Source organism: Gopherus evgoodei, chromosome 13, assembly GCF_007399415.2.
Source record: "Gopherus evgoodei ecotype Sinaloan lineage chromosome 13, rGopEvg1_v1.p, whole genome shotgun sequence".
Classification (NCBI taxonomy): Eukaryota; Metazoa; Chordata; order Testudines; family Testudinidae; genus Gopherus; species Gopherus evgoodei.
Genome location: NC_044334.1, coordinates 30,929,604 through 30,951,167, shown reverse-complemented (window position 1 = coordinate 30,951,167; position 21,564 = coordinate 30,929,604). Strand labels below are relative to the sequence as shown.

The 21,564-nt window shown below is 46.3% G+C and overlaps 1 protein-coding gene across 7 annotated transcripts in view; it reads left to right on the top strand.

Annotated features, from left to right (window-relative positions):
• The first annotated feature begins 1,461 nt into the window (after positions 1-1,461).
• LOC115660918 overlaps positions 1,462-21,564 on the top strand; it is a 67,543-nt gene continuing 47,440 nt past the window's right edge. For 2 of the 7 annotated variants that reach the window (XM_030582825.1, XM_030582821.1), the window contains exon 1: positions 1,605-2,017. In XM_030582825.1, coding sequence (XP_030438685.1) covers positions 1,709-2,017 — 309 coding nt within the window. In that variant the 5' untranslated portion in view covers positions 1,605-1,708. Of the gene's footprint in view, positions 1,573-1,592; positions 2,018-2,080; positions 2,112-8,280; positions 8,403-21,564 lie in introns of those variants that run through there. The other 5 variants (XM_030582823.1, XM_030582822.1, XR_004002976.1 and 2 more) reach the window with 5 other exon arrangements.

Genomic DNA, 21,564 nt, shown 5'->3' with positions numbered 1-21,564 from the left:
CTGGAGTAGAGTACCCCCAGCCACCACGCTCTGCAGCCGAACGGATGGGGCTGTGGACTGGCAGCTGAGGCCTGTGGCTGGGTGTGGGACACTGAGACTGGAGTTTTGGGGTTGAGTAGGGAGGGCTGGGGCTAGGTAGGGGGGCTGGGAGTGTGGGGTTCTAGGATTTTGGGATTGGGTCTGGTGTAACTCGCACAATTTAGGGCACCTCGGTAGGGTATAGGCGAGGTGCCCTAAATTGTGCAGAAAATACTGGTGAAGAATGCAGCAACCTAGGTCATTTGGACTGAACTGATTAAGCCTGATACAGAAGGGCACAAATATTTTGTTCAACTGCTGTATAAGGCTTAATCAGTTCGGTCCAAACAACCAAAGTTGCCACCTGCCATCTTCTTCACCAGTGTTATCGGCACAATTTATAGGTATGTCTGTCATGGAGGTGATGGATTCTGTGACCCCCATGACTTCTACAGCGGCCAGTGCTGCTGGCTCCAGGGCTGCCCGAGCAGATCAGGGCAGCCCCTGGGCCAGCAGCACCAGCTGCTGCTGGGGAAGTTTGGGTGTGGGAGGGGGCTCAGGAGGAGGTTGGGGTGTGGGGCAGCAAAGCAGCTGGCATGTCCCTGCAGCTTCTAGGTGGAGGGGCCAGGGAGCTCCATGCGGCACCCCTGCAGCTCATGGTGGGGGCAATGTGGGGACTCCAGGGAGGCCCCTGGCCTTCCCTCCCTGTAGGACTTGGAGCTGCAGAGAGACACAGAGAGCTGGGTAGGGAGCCTGGCAGCCCCACCAACCCTTCTCTCCCCCCCCAGCACCAGTGGGGGTCCAGGCTGCGTGCCACTGCCTGCCCCCCACCCCTGCACCCGCAGCGTCTCTGGATCGCCCCCACCAGAATATCCATGGCCCCTGTTTTAGTTAGGGGTATATAGTACAAGTCATGGACAGGTCACAGGCTGTGAATTTTTGTTTACTGCCTGTGACCTGTCCAGAACTTTTACCAAAAATATCTGGCCATGACTAAGACGTAGCCTTAATTATAGGAAATAGTGGGGGAGCTGTGGCTTTGGGAGGCTGGGTCTCTGGCTGAGTTGGGGGGTTCGGGAGTGGGGGCCTGTGGCTCTGGTTGAGTGTGGGGGTGGGGAAGCGCAGTGGTAACTTCTGCCTGGGTCTTTACAAACTTTAGAAACCGACAAATCTCTTCACCCGGGGCCTGACCCTGCCGGGCGGCCCCAACCCCTCATGGACAGGCCTCGACCAGCTTGGGCCGCCCCAGGCCCCCAACACGTCCCATGAGCAAGTCCCAGCTGTAGCAGCCGGACTGCCCCGAGTGGAGCCGGAACTGCCCGAACGCTCCAGAGCCCTGCCACGGCTCCGAGTATTACCGAAGCTCCCCGAGCGGAGAGAGGCGGAAAGGCCCGAGTGTTGTCGAAGCTCCCCGAGCGGAGAGAGGCGGAAAGGCCCGAGTGTTGCCGAAGTTGCCCGAGCGTGCTCGGATGCCGGTACCGTCCGGTCCTGGGCGGTGGTTTCCGTGAGTAGCCGCCCGGCGCAGCGGCCGGCCCGGACATGGCCTCCTTCATCGTGAGTACGGGGGCTCGGGACTGAGGAGACAGGACCTGGGAGAGGCGGCCTCACGACCCCTTCGCCCATTGCATGATGGGAAACCAGACGCAGTGCATGCCGGGACATCAGGCCCCCTGCAGCCCTGCCCCACTGCATGATGGGGCACCGTTCCCGTCCTTGCCGCCCTCTTCCACGCAGTGCATGCCGGGACATCGCACCCCTCCGCCTCCGGCCTCGTGCGGGCGGGGACTGGCTGCCAGCCGTGCCCGCTGGGCCTCGGCGGCCTTGGGAGGGGGCCTGCTGCCTAGGCCCTGCCTCTGCTGGGCAGGTTGGGACCCTTGTGTCACAGCACCGTGCGCCGAGCCAGCCTCGAGTCTCCCCGAGCATCCCTGCCAGGGGTTGGCCAGCCTGGCCTCAGAGCTCCAGTGATGGGGACTCCACACCCCCAGGAGCCTGCTCCCAGGTGAACTGCCCTTCCAGTGAGACTGGTTTTCCGAATATCTAACCTCAGTCTCCCTTGCTGCAGGTTAAGTGCATTGCTTCATGTCCTGCTTTCAGTATCCTTTGTCCCCACTCCTCTAATGCACACTGGGGCACAGCAGCTGTGGACGTGACTCCCTGCGCCTGCTTCCCGGAGCATATCTGTGGCCGTCTCTAGAGTCACTATGCATCATGGGGTTTTAAGGAGAAGAGATTAGTATGGGCAATCCCAACAAAACATCTAGGTGGTGGGGCATGGATCTCCATCCATATCTTGTGTTTCTGTAACCAGTTGAGCTCTTGCTGTCCTACTCTACTTAGAACCACTGGGGCTCCTGCAAAGCCTTCCTTTGTTGGACTCATGCTCACTGTCCTATGGAGGCAAGAAATACCGTACTTGCAGTTCAGTGTTTTGTAACCTCTCTGTATTGTGAGGCACTGGCAGTCCACAAGGCAGAATGGAGCTCATATCTCCCTGCACAGTTCTAGAGCCCAGCCCCTCGTGAACAAACCCGAGTCCTGTTTCCACCCCTAACAACTATCCAGTAATGCCTGGACTGAAAGAGCCATTGAGACCCCACAAACTCCATCATGGTCAGTCCTCTGATTTCTCTCTCTCACACACACATACGATCTCATACATGGAGTAACCTTAGAATCACTCTTTAGGTTCACGTGCTTTGCTTAGGAAGGATAAAAGTTGCAAAGGCCTAAGGACTTAATGAGAAACTGGGAAATGGAACCTGCCTATCTAGTAGTTGAGCAGCCCTCCTCACTGCAGTATCTGAGTGCCTAATGCAAATTCGAGAGGGTACGTTCAAAGTACATAAAATGTGGGCTTCGTGGGAGTGTTATTTAATGAGGGAGTTATTCAAAATGCCACTGATGGCAAAAAGAAAACCAAGCAATGGATGAACTGCAGCATACAGAAAATAGCATGCATGCAAACCAAATACTGCTTAGTCACAATCTGAGGATCTGGCGAATCAATTTCCGCTGTAATCAGGCCAAAGGGACTCAACAGCAGCAACAGAGCTTCTTAGAAATGTTTGTAGTATTAATTAAAACCTGAAGCTTATTTCCTTGCATTTATTCAATAGTGGTTCTCATTTTGTGTGTGTCTTTTAGTCACCTTGCTGGAGATGCACACACAAAGGGGTGTATGTGCATGCCCTTCAGTTGAAAAAGCTGTGCCCACAATTTTCCAAGAGCCACCACAAACGTGCATGAACTGAAACAAATTGCAGTTGCTTGTCATCTCTAATATGGAGGTGTGATGGATGGAGACTACTGATTTCAGTATGCAATGCTCTTATTTTGACCTGAGGAGGCTGTCCGGATTGAGAGGGAGCATCGGTCTATCTCAGGTTTTTGTATAGTGGCCGTCTCCTGATGAAAGACCACTTGTAGCAACATGTGCTGGGAGCTGCAGTCTCTTGTGGCCACAGCTCATAGTAAAGGGGGTTTCTAAAGGAAAAAAATATTGGGTTCCCCATTTTTTCTTTTAAAGAAGGCATGAAAGATTTTTTTTACCTCAGAAAAAAAAGTTTATTTTTCCCCTGACTTGTTTTTACCTTAGAAATTCAGGCCTTGTCAGGGAACTTTATGGATAAGTGGAGGACTGGCAGATTTATGACAGCATAGATACCAAAGATATGAAAGGAAGTGGAAGAGGAAGGGATTTTTATTCAGACTGAGATATTCTGAGTCATCCATGGAGTCCTTTAGCAAAATCAATGAAGATGAAACTTGATATTCCTGATATTTTTAAGGTATAAGATACTTAAGATATTTGTATTTTCTAAAAGATAAGCAGAACAAGACACGTGTACAGAAACTCCTTTCAAGCTTTCTTTAAACATTTTTAGAAGCAAAAAATGAGGTACATACCCCATTTTCCCTCTTTTGTTGGTCACCTTTATAAAAATAGGGTTTGAAAATGACAGATATCTGTGCTGCTCTCCACCTGCTCAACCCTTTCAATTGAAAGGAATAGAACGATTGTGCATTGTGTTTAATCATAGCATATTTTCAAGGGCCTACGATTCCACAGCTGCAGAATTTGGAATGGGTCACCTAGGGAGGTAGTGGACTCTCCATCCTTAGTGGTTTTTAAGGTCAGGCTTGACCTGGCTGGGATGATTTAGTTGGGGATTGGTCCTGCTTTCAGCAGGGAGTTGGACTGGATGACCTGAGGTCTCTTCCAAACCTAATCTTCTATCATTCTATGATTCTAAGAGCTTTGACAGATGTGAGCGACCACCATTCATCTCACTGTGGTATTGATTCTGAAATATAACAATAGTAACATAAATGGCAAACTTGTTAACTATTTCACTGCTAATATTTTTGCGGAAACATCAGCTAATGTGCTTATCCCACCGTGCCAAACTGCCTCCCACTCCTCCGCAGGTATTAGAATTCCGAATAGCCTCATAAAAGTACTCCAGCCTCACTTCTGCCAGTTCTATGATTGTGACGTTCCCCTCTCTTGTTATGTGGACCGCTGATCTGCTAGGTCACTCCAATCCTTGACTCCAGGAACCAGCCTTCCCCTGCTCTGCTGTAAGAACCCCACTCCTGGGCTTTTTATGCACAGCCTCTGGCATGTAAGCTGCTTCTTAAATTATGCAACCAAATGACACTAGCCAATATCTCAGGTACCAGACACAACCCTAGGAACCTCTGTCTTGGGGTGTCCAGTTATGCCCACTGGACGCTGCAAACTTATATGAATTGATCAATTTAACAAAGAAATTGATATGCACCAAGCTTGTTATCTGAAGGGGACTCTCTGACATGCTTCAAACCAAATGCACTGCTTCAGGTAGAATAAACAAACAGACTTATTAACTATAAAGATAGATTTTAAGTGATTATATGTCAAAGCATAGTAAGTCAGATTTGGTCAAATGAAATAAAAGCAAAACGCATTCTACGCTCATCTTAACACTTTCAGTGTCCTTACGAACTTAGATGTGTCTCACCACAGGCTGGCTGGTTGCTCTTCAGCCAGGCTCTCCCCTTTGGTCAGCGCTTCAGTTGCTTGGTGTGGTGTCTGTAGATGTAGATGGAAGAGAGAGGAAGATCATGGTAAACATCTCTCCCTTTTATCATGTTCTTTCCTCTGGACTTTGCCCCCCCTCCCTTCAGAGTCACTTGAGCATTACCTCATTGCAGTCCTAAACTGGCCAAATGAAGAGGGCTGACTCACTGGAGAGTCCAACAGATCCTTTTGTTGCTGCCAGCGTCCTTGTTTCTGTGAGGCTGGGCTAGGTTTGTCCCATACATACCTTGATGAGGTGTGAACTCTGCCCTTGGAGAGCTTTTTCCTGGGCTTATTTTAAGCCATGAAGACAAATTTTCAGCCTCATAACTATATACATGAAATTATAACCTATAACATCATTATAGCAACAATGCTAAGTGCATCATGAGCCTTCCGAAGACACCCAACATGACAAACTGCATTGGATACCACACAATTGTTTTACAAGGATGAACAAGGGTGCTGGTGTTCCCCCGAGGTTCAGAGCATCACAGTTATGTAGTCATGGGTTGTCAGTACAAATTTCTGCAGTTCATCAGAAATTGCAAATGTGTGGACTGGTGCATTGATTGGATTATTCATTGTCATAAATGTATTTAAAACCTCAAGTTTTAAATTCAGATGAAGCTGCTACGAATACAGGATCCTGCCTGCAAAATTTAGGCCCAGCTTATTGCAAAGCACACAGTGCCTTGCATATTGTCAATACCTTTCTAGTTAACGCAGAGTAGCCCTTCCTCATTCAAGCCATTTAGCATCCTTACAGCAGTTAATTTGAGGAAAAAGACAGACACTCAAGAGAGGAAAAGGAAACAAAATCCAGGAAGGAAGCATGAATAGGCAAGTCTCATGTTCCTTTATCTTCAGTCCTTCTCTTCTTCCCCTTGGGCATCTATCTATCTAAGCAGTGGCTCTCATCAGTGTTGACAGGACTGGCAAATCAAATTAGCCTGTTGCTTTCCGTTCTTTTTCAGCAACAATACCAGGCAGATATAAATGATTCTAAAGTTCTTTACTTGCAGAAAGCTCCTGAAGACTATTAGCTGAAGTCCGGGCTCCCAGTTTAAGTCACCTCATACTGCAGCATGTGTTTGTTGTCCATAGGTTCAAGAGAATAATGCAAAATCTCCCGGTCACATGCCTGGTTTCTTTCATTCAGAAAAACACAGATCAGATTTGCTTAGTTCACATGTACAAAAATATCAGGCCAGATTCTGTTCTTACACCAATGTAAATAAGGAATGACTGGACTGAAGCCAATTTGAGAGAAGAATCAGGCCTCTTATTTTTAAATGTCAGCTCTGCAAACTCCTGTTGATTGAGAAGTCACTTTTCCTGGCAGAACCACATTTTAAGGCTCATTCCAGACTGCTTTGCTGTAGCACCAGGGTGATCAGTGCCCTGTAAAAATGACTGTAACAGTTATTTCAGCCCTGTACTTTTACAATGGGGACTCAGTGATTTGAGCATTGGCCTGCTAAACCCAAGGTTGTGAGTTCAATCCTTGAGGGGGCCACTTAGGGATCTGGGGCAAAATCAGTACTTGGTTCTGCTAATGAAGGGAGGGGGCTTGACTGGATGACCTTTCAGGATCCCTTCCAGTTCTAGGAGATAGGGATATCTCCATATATGTTTATGTTTAGCTCGTCTTGCTCCAGACCCATATCTTCCTGCTTAGCATAGCTTTACTGTGGCATCGTGACTGACATGTTTTCTTTCATTACAACAGCTGCACTTTGAGCACCCTTGCCATGATGTCTCGCTGTGGTGAGGGTTGGAATACACCATTATTAGTATATTTTTTCCTCCTTCCTTATGTTCAGGGGCAGTTTGATAAGGGGAGGTATTTGGTTTGGTTACTCCTATCCTTTCTTTGGAGTCTGTAGATTTAAGACCAGTGGGTTATTTCCGAGTCTTTTCCTCTTCCCCTTCCCCTGCAGTGAAAAAAGTAGCTTCTTAAAATCTTGGAAGGAATTATTCCCAGACATAAAGACACAGTTAAGGTGGTAAAGATGTCTCAATTACTTCTGCTGAAAACCTTATTAGAATGCTATTGCTCTCAAAAGGAACAAGCACTCGAAAGACAACAAATTGTAAATCAAGATTACATTTGTGGGGAAGAAAAGAGCACCAAGCTGTTTAGAAGCCTAGAAATTTAGATTATGCTTTCACAAACCACCTTAACTCCTCCTCATTCCTTACTAGATCTTGCAGCCCTCTGGCATAGATGTCAACTGTGCTAGGTATTTCAGGTACCTTTGAAATTCTCATGAGCTCCTCTTTGTGTGGAACTGGCAAGGTCCAGAACCTGTTTTGGAGAATAAGGTACAGTGCTCTGTTGTCTGCAGCTAGCATTAGATATTAGATAAAGTACAAGTGTTCAACGCTGAGAGTAGTTAACCACTGGAACAACTTACATAGGGATGTTGTGGATTCTCCATCACTTGAAGTCTTTCGGTCAAATCTGGATGACTTTTTAAAAGCTATGTTATCGCTCAAACAGGAGTTATGGGCTTTACACAGAAATCATTGGGCGAGGTTTTCTGGTTGGTGTTATTCAGGAGGTCAGACTATGAAAGGTGTGAATCTGTGGAAATTGATTGGTACCCTGTGGAGATGTTAGGTAAAGATGTGTACAGTCGAGGCCATAGTGGCTGTATGAGGGTAGTTGTTTCTCAGCCCCCCAACGGAAGGAGAATCGGATGAGTATAGCACTGTTTGCACTCTCCTTAGAGAGGATGGTGGAATGGTACAAAGTGGTAGGTGTTTGGGGGTTGTGGGTAGATGGTAAAATGTGAAAATATTGCAGTCTTTTGACTCTAGTGGGAAGGTGAGGTGAGAGGGAAGGTCTTTGAGCTGTACTTGGGGGCTAGGACTTGAGACACTGCCTGCTCATTCTGGGACAGTGCATTCGAGGAGCATCTTGGGCTGGGTGGATGGGCCCTTTATAGGGAATGTCATTTGTATACTTAGGGGATATGTGTTTCACAATGGGAATGTATGGAAAGGTACAATGTGGTGGTAGAAAACCCGGATCTAGAAAGGCATTTAGCTGCCTGACTCCCACTGGAGTTAGGCACCAAAATATGTTAGAGAATCTGGCCTAAGTGTCTTTGGGAGTCAGAGTAGGGTGTTCTGGGGCATGGGGAAGGGGCAGAACTTAGAGGGTTTGCGGAACCTTAACTCTGAATTTCCAGATTTTTTGAAGATTTTGTCCATACACTTAGCCTTGTCTTAGCAGGCCAGATTCTGGGCTAGCGTAAATCCAGTGACAGTGCCAGCGGAGAATGTGTGCAGAATTTCCTGCTTTCAAGACATGGTAGGTTTATAACTGTACTATTCTAATAAGGTTTATAGAAGAAGTAACTGCGATGCCTTTGCAACTTAACGATATCTAAGTGGAGCTTTAAGTCAATTATTTTTGCTTTCAAAGCAAGTATTGAAAAACCTAGATGTGAAAACTTATTGTAGATTGTTACTGTGTCTTCAGATAGTGAGGCTATTCTTTTGCCGTCATTACAGATTAGCTGTAAACAATACAGGTACTTTGATTAAACACTGGCCAGTATAGACTTAGAGCTTGATTCTCCTGTCATTCAAGCTGGGGTGAATCAAGAGTGACTCCATTTCACTGAGATCAGAAGCAGGCACTTTGAATTACTGTAGTAAAGCGAAGGCAGAGTTGCCTAGTGGTTAGGGGTTGGGTCAGGGACTCAGAAGACGAGTTCTATTCCTGGCGGTATCAGTGGTCTTGGACAAGTCACTTCACCTCTTTGTCAAGTGTTTTGAGATCTACTGATGGAAAGCACAGTGCATGGGCATCTCCCGTGGTTCTAGTTCCCGAACCAGATGGGGAAATACGCTTTTGCGTGGACTACCATAAGATAAATGCTGTAAGTCGTCTCGACAACTATCCAATGCCACGCACCGATGAGCTATTGGAGAAATTGGGACGTGTCCAGTTCATCTCTACATTAGACTTAACCAAGGGGTACTGGCAAGTACTGCTAGATGAACCCGCCAAGGAAAGGTCAGCCTTCATCACCCATGCAGGGGTGTATGAATTTAATGTGCTTCCCTTCGGCTGCTATTATTATTATTATTATTATTATTATTATTATTATTATTATTATTATTTTATTATTTTATTATTTTATTTTATAATGCTTTTAACCTGTTTGAACTTGTTCAGCCCATAGATTTATAAACTCTTCTTGATCGGATGTGTGCCAGGGTTCTTCATAAGATCCAGGAAACACTTGGCCTTTCTTTTGCTCTGTGAGAAACTGCAACATTGATCAGCTCTGCAGAAATCAGAATAACTGGCTTCTATTCCCAGCTTTGCTGCTCTGTGCCTCAGTTTCCTTATCTGAAAAATGGGGTTCTTACTTACCAATCTTATAGTCGTGCGGTAAGGATTAATTCATGTTTGTACAATGCTTTGAGGTCATCTTTTGGACTATGCTATTATTACTAAGCCCAGGCTGTGCAGCTGGGATAATTACAGCATCTTTCTGACTGAGCCCGTAGAAGGCAGGGAGAGGGTCAGTGCCTCTGCATCCCACACTGGAATTTTTAACCATTCTGCAGAAGACGATAAACTGGCCCATGCCGCGATGAGGCTTTGTGAGTGAGTACTACTGACATCCAGGCTGCATTCCTGAACCCAGGACTTCCTGTTGCATAGTCTCCTCCTCTCTGGACTGGCCTTACTGACTACACTTTCCAAATATCTTGAGGGTGCCAGTGGCAATTGATAATTGGCAAGATTTCTTGGTAGGTTCCTTGCCAGCCCTGTTGTGCTTCTGGCTACCACAGATTCCTCAGAGGATGAGAGCAGTGTCCATTTTCAAAGCTACCTGGAGTTTGGGACTAAGCACATTCAGCATCTGCTGTTCTTTGTGTTAAAGAGACAGAGGCAGAGTTTGAGTCCAGAAGGGACCATCAGATCATCTCATTTCTCCTCCTGCACATCACAGGATACCAACACTCCCCAGCACCTGCACATGAAACTCAACAACCAGAATTAGACCAAAGTATCACAGCTGTGAGGAGACTAAACTGTTGTGTGCCACAAGCAGAAAACAGGAGGGATGAAGGCTTACCAATGCACAATGCCTTTGCAGTGGCAGGGAACTGATTAAAGAAGATATGCCCCATGAACCTAGCATGATCTTTGCAAATACACTTGTCAAGGTTCCTTCCCCACTCTGAATTTTAGGGTACAGATTTGGGGACCTGCATTGACACTTCTAAGCTTAATTACTAGCTTAGATCTAGTATCACTTCCACCATCCAGAATTTTCAGTGTCTGGATCACTCAATGTCCCCCCAAAACTTATCCCTCCCTGGGTAGCCTTGAGGGACTTCACCAATTCCCTGGTGAGCACTGATCCAAAACCTTTGGATCTTAAAACAAGGAGAAATTAATCATCCCCCCTCGCTTCTCCCCACCAATCCCTGGTGAGTCCAGATCCAATCCCCTTGGATCTAAAAACAAGGAAAAATCAATCAGGTATGAAGGAAAAAAGGCTTTTAATTAAAGAAAAGAAATGTAAAAATCATCTCTGTAAAATCAGGATGGAAAATACTTTACAGGGTAATCAGATTCATATAGCCCAGAGCAACCCCCTCTAGCCTTAGGTTGAAAGTTACAGCAAATAGAGGTAAAATCCTCTCAGCAAAAAGGAACGTTTACAAGTTGAGAAAACAAAAATAAGACTAACATGCCTTGCCTGGCTGTTACTTACAAGTTTGAAACATGAGAGACTGGTTCAGAAAGATTTGGAGAGCTTGGGTGTACGTCTGGTCCCTCTTAGTCCCAAGAGCGAACAACCCCCAAAACAAAGAGCACAAACAAAAGACTTCCCCACACCAAGATTTGAAAGTATCTTGTCACCTTATTGGTCCTCTGGTCAGGTGTCAGCCAGGATTACTGAGCTTCTTAACTGTTTACAGGTAAAAGAGGCATTAACCCTTAACTATCTGTTTATGACAACACTGCTGGGTGTTTCCCATCCCATTGGAAGGGTTCCTACTTGGTAGAGTGCACACCTCTCAGGCCGTTGATTGCTAAGCAGCCGCCCTGAAGCAGCTGTGACTCTTTTGCTAGACCGTGCCCCTGCAAAGCACACTCTGCTCCCATTAGTGTCAATGGGAGTTTGTCGTCTACCTCAGTGGGATCAGGATCAGGTCCTGTGGCTACAACTGAGTTCAGCTGAGGTGATCTTGAGGACTGGAAGCAGGGCGTTTGGGTGGAGGTCTCTGTTGGGTAATTCCCTCCTCCTTGTTCTCCTTTGGTGCTCAAGAGAGTTTGCCTTTCAGAGCACGGTGCGAGGGGATCTTCTGCTCAGGCATTTCTCTCTAATCTGTTGGTTTAGGGGTTCTTAGATGGCTCCCATCACTGTAGTAACTGAGCATCTAGGAGGGTGCTGGGGAGGTGAGTGATTTATCTTTGCTGTCCATTGTGGGCAGGCTGTATTAATAAGCTATTTTTAAGTGTGTACTAAGCACTATGATGCTAGCTGCCTCAGAAACCATTAAATACACTAATAGTAGATCCTGCTCTGGCTAGTAATGTAAAGAATCTTTAATACAAACTGTATCCTAAAGCTCTTTATATGTCTAACTACAGTTACCGGTATAAATAATACACAGCAGAGTGGGGGAGAAAATGGAGAGGTTCAGGTAAGAGAGAAAGGATGGTTTCAGGAGAGAACTTAAGAAAGATGTCAATGAGTGCAGCTAGGAAACAGCAGGAGGCTGCGGAGAAGAAGGCGCCTGTCCGAACAGTGGCTCAGTTGGGTGACCTACTAACATGGAAGGGGGATGTTTGATGGATGTACCATATACGTTGGGACAGGACAGGAAGCTCAGATAAACTGGATGTGCTTCACTAGTGTAGCAGGCAGCTAACTGGGATCTGAAAGGGGAGCTTTGTCATGGCAATGTGAGGCCTGTATGCAGGAAGCTACCGATATGTGCACATGAGAGAGACAAAGAAATAGGTCTTGGTTCAGATCTCATCTTGGCATAGGTGCTGAATTTCCTGTGTCAGCCAGTGTTCCCTGCCTAGTGTGGCATGCACCAAGGGGAGAGAGCAGACATTGGTTGTGTAGTTCTATGGTTCTTCATCAGCCTATTTGGTCTTGGCTGACTCCGTTTGTCACAAGCCCCATATACAGGCTGATGTCAAAACCTCCATCCCAATGCCCATGTGACGGGTACAGCTTGCCCTAAATGTGCAGGACAACCTGAGTGGTTTGTAGTGGTACTTCCATAATGCTGCAGGAGACTGTCTGTATCATAATCATACAGCCGGCACACCAGCATGGCATTACCTGCTTTTTAAACTCACTGTGGCATTCTGTTTGCCCATCGTGTCCCCTAAGCCCTGTCTGACCCACTCTGACATTCCATGCACATGAACAGATGCTCCCTACGACACCAGTCCCGGGGCCCTACTGAACAGCTGGGGCTGCGATACTGAGCACCCACTATTTTTTTCTGTGGGTGCTTCATCCCTGGAGCACCCACGGAGTCGGCAACTATGCATAATAGGATACGGAGCCTTCCTTCTGCAGATCACCTTTTCAAATCCAGCTTGGGTAGGTTGGGACCAAGGTTGTTACCATCAGTTTGGCTTTTCTGTGGGTTGGGTGAACTGAGTTTGGTGGATCTCAATCCAGCTCCCTCTAGAGGGATGTCCATGTCATAAAAAATCCCTATTGGCAGTCCCTTGTGTTAGCTGTTGTATATATGATTAAGGGCTTCAGTCTCAGGTTTGTCAGTCCAAAGCACCTTTCAAAAGCACTGGACAGAAATGGAGCAAACTGCTTCCCAGGTACATATTTAGCTCCTCAGCAGACGGGGTTAACAGTGCCATTGAACATTTTTTGATTAGAGGTTTGAGGGGACCCCCTTGGCTCTCATTCTGAGGTCACCGCAGCTGCCTTCTCATTGATTCTCCCCTGTCCCAATCTGTAGGCAGAGCTGTTGTCGCTGCTTCTCAGTGCAGTCAGTAATCATGCATCTCACTGGGTGGTGGTGGTGGGAGGTGTCATTGTTGCTGATGCAGGAGAAGTTTTCTGCAAGTCTGTGCTAGTTTGCCGCTGCCAGGAAGGGAGCAGGCCATGCCTACTGATCTGCAGCAGGGAGAGATGTGCTGGGAATCAGCACTTAAGCAGTGGTCCAGGATGAGATTTTATCATTTTACAGTAGGCTTTCAGGACAGATATGCTGCACATACTTTATACTGGCACTAGAAAAGGTTCAGAGAAGGGCAACTAAAATGATTAGGGGTTTGGAACGGGTCCCATATGAGGAGAGATTAAAGAGGCTAGGACTTTTCAGCTTGGAAAAGAGGAGACTAAGGGGGGATATGATAGAGGTATATAAAATCATGAGTGACGTGGAGAAAGTAGATAAGGAAAAGTTATTTACTTATTCCCATAATACAAGAACTAGGAGTTACCAAATGAAATGAATGGGCAGCAGGTTTAAAACAAATAAAAATAAGTTCTTCTTCACACAGTGCACAGTCAACTTGTGGAACTCCTTACCTGAGGAGGTTGTGAAGGCTAGGACTATAACAAGGCTTTAAAAAGAACTGGATAAATTCATGGAGGTTAAGTCCATTAATGCTGTTAGCCAGAATGGGTAAGGAATAGTGTCCCTAGCTTCTGTTCGTCAGAGGATGGAGATGGATGGCAGGAGAGAGATCACTTGATCATTACCTGTTAGGTTCACTCCCTCTGGGGCACTTGGCATTGGCCACTGTCGGTAGACAGGATTCTGGGCTGGATGGACCTTTGGTCTGACCCAGTACGGCCGTTCTTATGTTCTTACAGCCTGCTTCTATGCCGTTTTTTCACAGCCTTTCATAGACTCTAGGACTGGAAGGGACCTCAAGAGGTCATCGAGTCCAGTTCCCTGCCCTCATGGCAGGACCAAATACTGTCTAGACCATCCCTGATAGACATTTATCTAACCTACTCTTAAATGTCTCCAGAGATGGAGATTCCACAACCTCCCTAGGCAATTTATTCCAGTGTTTAACCACCCTGATAGTTAGGAACCTTTTCCTAATGTCCAACCTAAATCTCCCTTGCTGCAGTTTAAGCCCATTGCTTCTTGTTCTATCCTTAGAGGCTAAGGTGAACAAGTTTTCTCCCTCCTCCTGATGACACCCTTTTAGATACCTGAAAACTGCTATCATGTCCCCTCTCAGTCTTCTCTTTTCCAAACTAAACAAACCCAATTCCTTCAGCCTTCCTTCATAGGTCATGTTCTCAAGACCTTTAATCATTCTTATTGCTCTTCTCTGGACCCTCTCCAGTTTCTCCACATCTTTCTTGAAATGCGGTGCCCAGAACTGGACACAATACTCCAGTTGAGGCCTAACCAGCGCAGAGTAGAGCGGAAGAATGACTTCTCGTGTCTTGCTCACATTTCATTCTGAGAGAATGTATTTTTCATGCAGCAGGACACATTCTTTGTGATGCAACATGACGGCCTAGTCAAAACACTGATTGAGAAGATACAACAGCACAACTGTGATCAGGGAATGCCAGAGACCCAGTTCAGACTCACAGCTGTCACAGATCCCTATTCTGCTGGTTCACAACCAATTTGTCAGGGCTGGCACTGGGGCCATTAGTAAATGTGCTGGTTTCCCACTGCATTCAGTTCACTTTCCCCCTACAGATGCTTCTTGTTTCTCTGCTCCTTAACAGCCACAGGAGATTATAGGGAGTCAAGTATCAGAGGGGTAGCCTTGTTAGTCTGGATCTGTAAAAGCAGCAAAGAATCCTGTGGCACCTTATAGACTAACAGACGTTTTGGAGCATGAGCTTTCGTGGGTGAATACCCACTTCGTCAGATGCATATAGTGGAAATTTCCAGGGGCAGGTATATATATGCAGGCAAGCTAGAGATAATGAGGTAGTTCAATCAGGGAGGATGAGGCCCTGTTCTAGCAGTTGAGGTGTGAAAACCAAGGGAGGAGAAACTGGTTCTGTAATTGGCAAGTCTTTGTTTAATCCTGAGCTGATGGTGTCAAATTTGCAGAATAACTGAAGCTCAGCAGTTTCTCTTTGAAGTTTGGTCCTGAAGCTTTTTTGGTGCAGGATGGCCACCTTAAGGTCTGCTATAGTGTGGCCAGGGAGGTTGAAGTGTTCTCCTACAGGTTTTTGTATATTGCCATTCCTAATATCTGATTTGTGTCCGTTTATCCTTTTTCGTAGTGACTGTCCAGTTTGGCCGATGTACATAGCAGAGGGGCATTGCTGGCATATGATGGCGTATATTACATTGGTGGACGTGCAGGTGAATGAACCGGTGATGGTGTGGCTGATCTGGTTAGGTCCTGTGATGGTGTCGCTGGTGTAGATATGTGGGCAGAGTTGGCATCGAGTTTTGTTGCATGGATTGGTTCCTGAGCTAGAGTTATTATGGCGTGGTGTGCAGTTACTGGTGAGAATATGTTTCAGGTTGGCATGTTGCCTGTGGGCGAGGACTGGCCTGCCACCCAAGGCCTGTGAAAGTGTGGGATCATTGTCCAGGATGGGTTGTAGGTCCCTGATGATGCGTTGGAGGGGTTTTAGCTGGGGACTGTACATGATGGCAGTGGAGTCCTGTTGGTTTCTTTCTTGGGTTTGTCTTGCAGTAGGAGGCTTCTGGGTACACGTCTGGCTCTGTTGATCTGTTTCCTTATTTCCTCGTGCGGGTATTGTAGTTTAGAGAATGCTTGGTGGAGATTTTGTAGGTATTGGTCTCTGTCTGAGGGGTTAGAGCAGATGCAGTTGTACCTCAGTGCTTGGTGTAGACAATGGATCGTGTGATGTCACGATGTCACTATAGGGAGTCAGAGTCCCAGGGCACCAAAATCAAACCACATTTCAGGCCTGATTGTCCTCTCCCTTATACTGGTTTTACACTAGTTTACATTCACTGGGTTCAAATGGAGTTATTCCTGATATACTCCCAGGCAAGAGGAGAATCTGAACTTTTATGTTTTATTAGTAAATGTTCGGGAGACATGAGCAATATTAGTCCTTTGCACATGGACTGGAAAAAAATCCAATAAAGAAAAACACAGAGAAAGAGCCTTCTCATTGAAAGTTTTGGTGTGAAACTGATCCTGCAAAGTTCTTTAACTAGGGAGTCTCACGCTGTCTGGCACATACATTTCTCTCTGTCACGTTTTTCAGGGCAGGAAGGTTTCCTTCTGCAAAGGATAAATTCTCAGATGTGTTGGATCTACCTCTTGCAATAAAATACCCAAGAAGTCATGGTGTGAAACAACACATGAACTGCTACCAGTAATGGTGTTAAATAGAATAACACTCAGACACACCCCTCTGTGCCGTGACATACTGATGCTGGATTTTGCTGGGGATGAGCGGACGTGTTGTAGTTGTTGCATTATGTTGCTTTGCATTGTCTGATCAGTTCTTATTGCATAGGCCAATTGACATAAATAAAATGCTGATGCCACTGTGTAATGATTTCTGACCCCGCATCTTATCGGGATAATCTAAGAGAGACACACACATCCTGCAAGAGGCTAAATTCAGTGAGTCTTATAGCACTTTGCAGGCTCAGTTTCACATCAAAACTTTTTACAAGGAGGCTTTTTCACCATGTTTTTCTTTATTGGATTTTTTTTCAGTCCATATGCAAGGGGCTAATATTGCTCATGTCTCCTAAACACTTAATAATAAAACATAAAGGTTCTGATTCTGCTCTTGCCTGGGTATATATCAGGAATAACTTCATTTGAACCCACTGGATGTGAACTAGTGTAAAGCCAGTGTAAGGGAGGGAAGAATCAGACCTAAAATATGGTTGATTTGGTTTAATCAGAGTACGGAACTGTGGAACTTATTTGGGCCCATCATGTTTACACAGTGTGTGCTACATTTGTACAGCATCGTAGATCTGGGCTATAAAAACCACCGTAGCACAGAATGACACTTCTCCATCAGGGACTAGCAAACCATGATAGGGCAATGTATGGCCTGTAGAGAAAAGATGCATCCTGATCCGGATCTTCAGAGGAAGGAGAGTCACCTTGGTGAGAAGCAGTAACAGGGAAGCTTACAATGCCTGACCTGTATTTATTCTGTGGATATGCCTTGATCCTGAGAGGTACTGAGCAGCCACATTGACTTCAGCATGCCTCTGGATCAGGCTCCACCCAGGGCCAGCTCCAGGTATTTTGCTGTCCCAAGCAAAAAAAACCAAAAAACCCCCAGAGTGCTGCCGAAACGGAAAAAAATCAAAAACAAAACAAAAGGACTGCCGCCCCTTGAAAAGAGCCGCCCCCCAAGGGCCGGAAGGCCGCCCCTTGAGAGGTGCTGCCCAAAGCACATGCTTGGAATGCTGGAGCCTAGAGCCGGCCCTGCTCCACCCTCTCCTGCTAGCCAATCAAACCCTGTCACTGGTACCACAGCCACACTCAGTAGCTCCGGTCCCAGCTTACTAGGTTGCAGTATTTCCCCGCTGAGTGTCTTAGTTCCAGGCTCAATCAATATATTTTCCGGACATGATCCTTTACCAAGGACATGATGGTGAGGGGAAAGGGAAAGCCTGGTACAGCTGGTATTCCTTGGAGGTGTCCATCAGTTGGAGAGCAGACCATTGTTCTAAGCCGCTGGGAAGCTGCTCCTGCTCAGCATATTTGCAGCTGCGGATTGATGTTAGTAGGGACTGGAATATCACTGCATATTTATGATTTTTTGTAACTCCTCCTTGGTGTAACAGGCTGGGAGATGGTGATGGAGATGGTGTAACAGGCTGGGAGACAGGAGACCTGGATTCTGTACCCTGTTCTGCTCTTGACTCAATGTGGCCTTCAGGAAGTCATTTTGCCCCTCTGTGCCTCAGTTTCTCCAGATGTAACAGTGTCATGATAGTTACCTCTTTTGTAAAGTGCTCTGAGCTCTGTGGCTCTCCCCCATCTGTCAGTCTCTACCCATCAGTTGTCTCTTGTCTTGTACTTAGATTGTAAGCTCTGTGAGGCAGGGACTGTCTTTTTGTTCTGGCACAACTGCTGAAAATTAATGGCTGAAAAATGCTCTCTAAGCAATATGATGATGCTTTAATAATACGAGTGCAGTTATTGTAGTGCAGGATACTCAACCTCTGTGATAGCGGGAACCTCTTTGGCAATGTACCAGGGCTGCAGCTAATTTACATAGCCCTAAATGTTTCACTGAGGAGTGAATGCACACTGCCATACTGCTTGCCCGTACTTGGGTCTTCCCTCAAGAGCAGGGCAGAAATTGCTGCTTGTTTGAGTCCACAGGCAATACAGATCTGCTGTGATCCTATCTGAGCTTGATTGATATTTCCATAAACAGAGCATTTTGGGCTGCACCGAGCAAACCATTTCGCTACCACTAATGGCATGGCATTTTCTAACCCCAGGACTTGAACCGGGGGGCGGGGGGGGAATGTACTCCCTCCAAAGAATGATTGTTGCACTCCAACTCTCTCATTACTCTCTTTCCTTAGTAGCAGTGAGCGGGGGTGTGACATAACTGCCTGTAATACTTTCCTAAATTTGAGTGTTGCCTGAAACAAATCTTAACTATGAAGAGCCTCACATATATGGTGAATTTTACATCCCATAGCAAAGAATTCAGGGTTGAAGGGGTTAATACTGCATGCATCCACATTTGGAACCTGGTGGATTCTGAATTGCCAGTGTGATGGGACTGAGGTGGAATCAAGAGGTGGAATTTTCTCCTGGTCTTATCTCCATTGAACCCACTTGCAGCGAAGAATTTGGCCACAGATCTGCTTGTGACATTCCCCAGGTTACAGTCTGGACTGATGGACAGCTGTGTCTCCTCAATTGCCCAGCCTGGGATGCCTTTTACACTGCTTTACTGTGAGAGCCACCACTTTGGTCTGTTCACACACAGCCTCCAGAATGTAAATCATTCCAGCTATACTGTAGGAGTGCTATAGCCAGCAAACTCCCAGTCCCAGACATTTCCCCAGAAATGTGTGTCTTGTACTGCTCAGGCCCTCCTGGACAATACAAGCTCATATAAAGTCCGCCATTTCATTAATAGAAAATAATATGCACAAATCTTGTTATCTCAAATAAAGTTTCCCAAAAACTTTAATCCAAACACACTGGTTTAGATAAAACAATAAGACAAGTTTATTAACTACAGAAAGAGAGATTTTAAGTGATTACGGGTAATGAGGCATAAAAGTCAGAATTGGTTACAAGAAAATATAAGATAAAACACAATTAATGTCTAAGTTAACAGGCTAAATGAATTCAAAGCAAAGGTTTCTCTCACCACATGCTCTAGCAGTCTTACTGGCTGGAATCCGTTTGGCCAGGACCCATCCCCCAGTTCAGTGTTAATTTTCTTGTCCTTCAGGTGTTGTTGATGCTGTGAGCAAAGGGAAAGTGAAGAGTATTTGGGGGCATCTGTTCCCCTTTCTTATAGCTCTCTTTCTCTTTGAAAATCATCTCTAGCTGAGGTTCAGGAGACAGCAGGTCTTTGGGAGTGGTAATCTCAGCAGTTTCTTTGCCAAATGATTTTTTGCTCTCACCCTTTTTCCTGCCAAAGAATGACTGCTTAACTAGGTGATAATCCATTTGATTTTGTTGTCGCCTGGCTGGGGCATCAGTTTGCCTTTTGTCTTTGAGGAACTGGTTTGTGCCTGCTTTTCTGATTCAGGGGGCCTGGAGCAAAGTGGGGGAACTGTGGCACTTGTACTCACCTGTTGGCAGTCTGGGTCTTCAGTGGCATTTTGGTGGCGGGGGTCCCTTCAATCACTCCGCATCTTTTGCAGCACTGAAGGCCCCCCACCGCTGAAGACCTGGACCACCACCAGGCCAGGGATCATGGGGCCTGCTCCCTCCCCCCACGGCCCCCTGGGGCAGCCCTGTTCTAACTTGGAACATGTCTCAGTAATATTATATAGTGGAATCTTATAACTTTACATAGAATGTTGCACACACATTTTACCAAGATAATAATGATCAGCAAATTATGAGTGTACTTTGTACAGAATCCATTATAATTTTGTAAAAATGGTGAACATAGGAATACAGACTGTTGCACTGCTGTTAAAGATGGTATAGATTGGAGAGGATTATTGTCCATTGGCTAGAGCAATGGGCTGGAGGTCAGGACTCCTGGCTTCTGTTCCCGGCTCTGCCACTGACTTGCCATGTGACCTTAAGCAAGTCGCTTCACCTCTCTCTGCTTGGTTTCCCCATCTGGCAGTAACAACATGGGGTGCTGTGAAGCACGATTCATTGATGTTTCTAAAGCACTTTGGGACTCTTGGATGAAAGGTACTATAGAAGGCCAAAGTCTTGTTACAACACTGTATAGGTTTCTTCATACAAACGCACTGATACATTTCACATGGAACTATACAACTTGAGCAGTTCCAGTCCAGCTTTAAAGGGGAAAGGACTCCCTCCCCACCAGCATTTTGTTGCTAAACTCTGGAACCTGTCTCTTGCGGACCGGACTGGTGGCATGCTGTGGAGTCATCTGTTGATGCAATGTGTCCCCATATCCTCTAGCGGTTGCCAAAACGGTGACAAGGAATTGTCTTCAGTTCTCTCTGGCAGGAGAGAGGGTTGCCATGCTGCAGGAACCTTTTGAGATTGGGAGAAGTAAAGGTGCAGGATCCTCAGGGATTCCTCACGCCAAGGATATCCTGGACCAATAAGGTGCAGCTTTGAGATGCAGAGGAGGGATGTACTAGCTTGAAATTCTCTAAGTTGCTTATTTGACCCACTGTAAGCCTGCTGTGACTGAGTGTTCCTTTAGGGCTGATTGCGCTGGGGCAGGGGGCATCTGGCCTGTGTGGGGCTGCCTAGGAGTAAAACCCTGGATTTGTGGGACACACAGCTCTGAGCAGCCTCTCTGAGTATCCAGAGGAGGGGACAGGCATCACAGCACTGCAGTAATGCTCTAACTCTGCCTCATGCCTTCCCTGGAAGATGCTGGCTGGAGGGTTTTTTTCACTGCAATCCTAGACTTGGGAAAAAACTGATTTGCAGGAAGAGAATTTTCTGCCACGGTGTGTGTGTGTGTGTGTGTGTGTGTGTGTGTGTGTGTGTGTGTGTGTGTGTGTGTGTGTGTTTGTTGGAGCAGGGGTGGGGAAGTGGTGGAGGTCATAAAATGAAACAAAGAGCCTCATGCAGCATTTTCCTCGGCTGCAGTCTCCAATATCTTGCAGTCTAATGATTCTAGGGCCCTCTTCCGTCTCCTGCCTCTCATTAGGGATGCAACACTGTATCTCTTTTAATAGCGTTAACGTCTGGAGAGCTCCCGACAGGAGGTGACCTCAAAAATTTATTAACCTCTTAATAACCCATGCCAGGCTTGCCACTTTGGTGTCTGGATTGCTCCGGTTGCAAAGGGGAGGTTCTCCCACGCTGCAGTCTACCTCTCCTGCACAGACAAGACTGCTGAACTCATTGTGTCTGT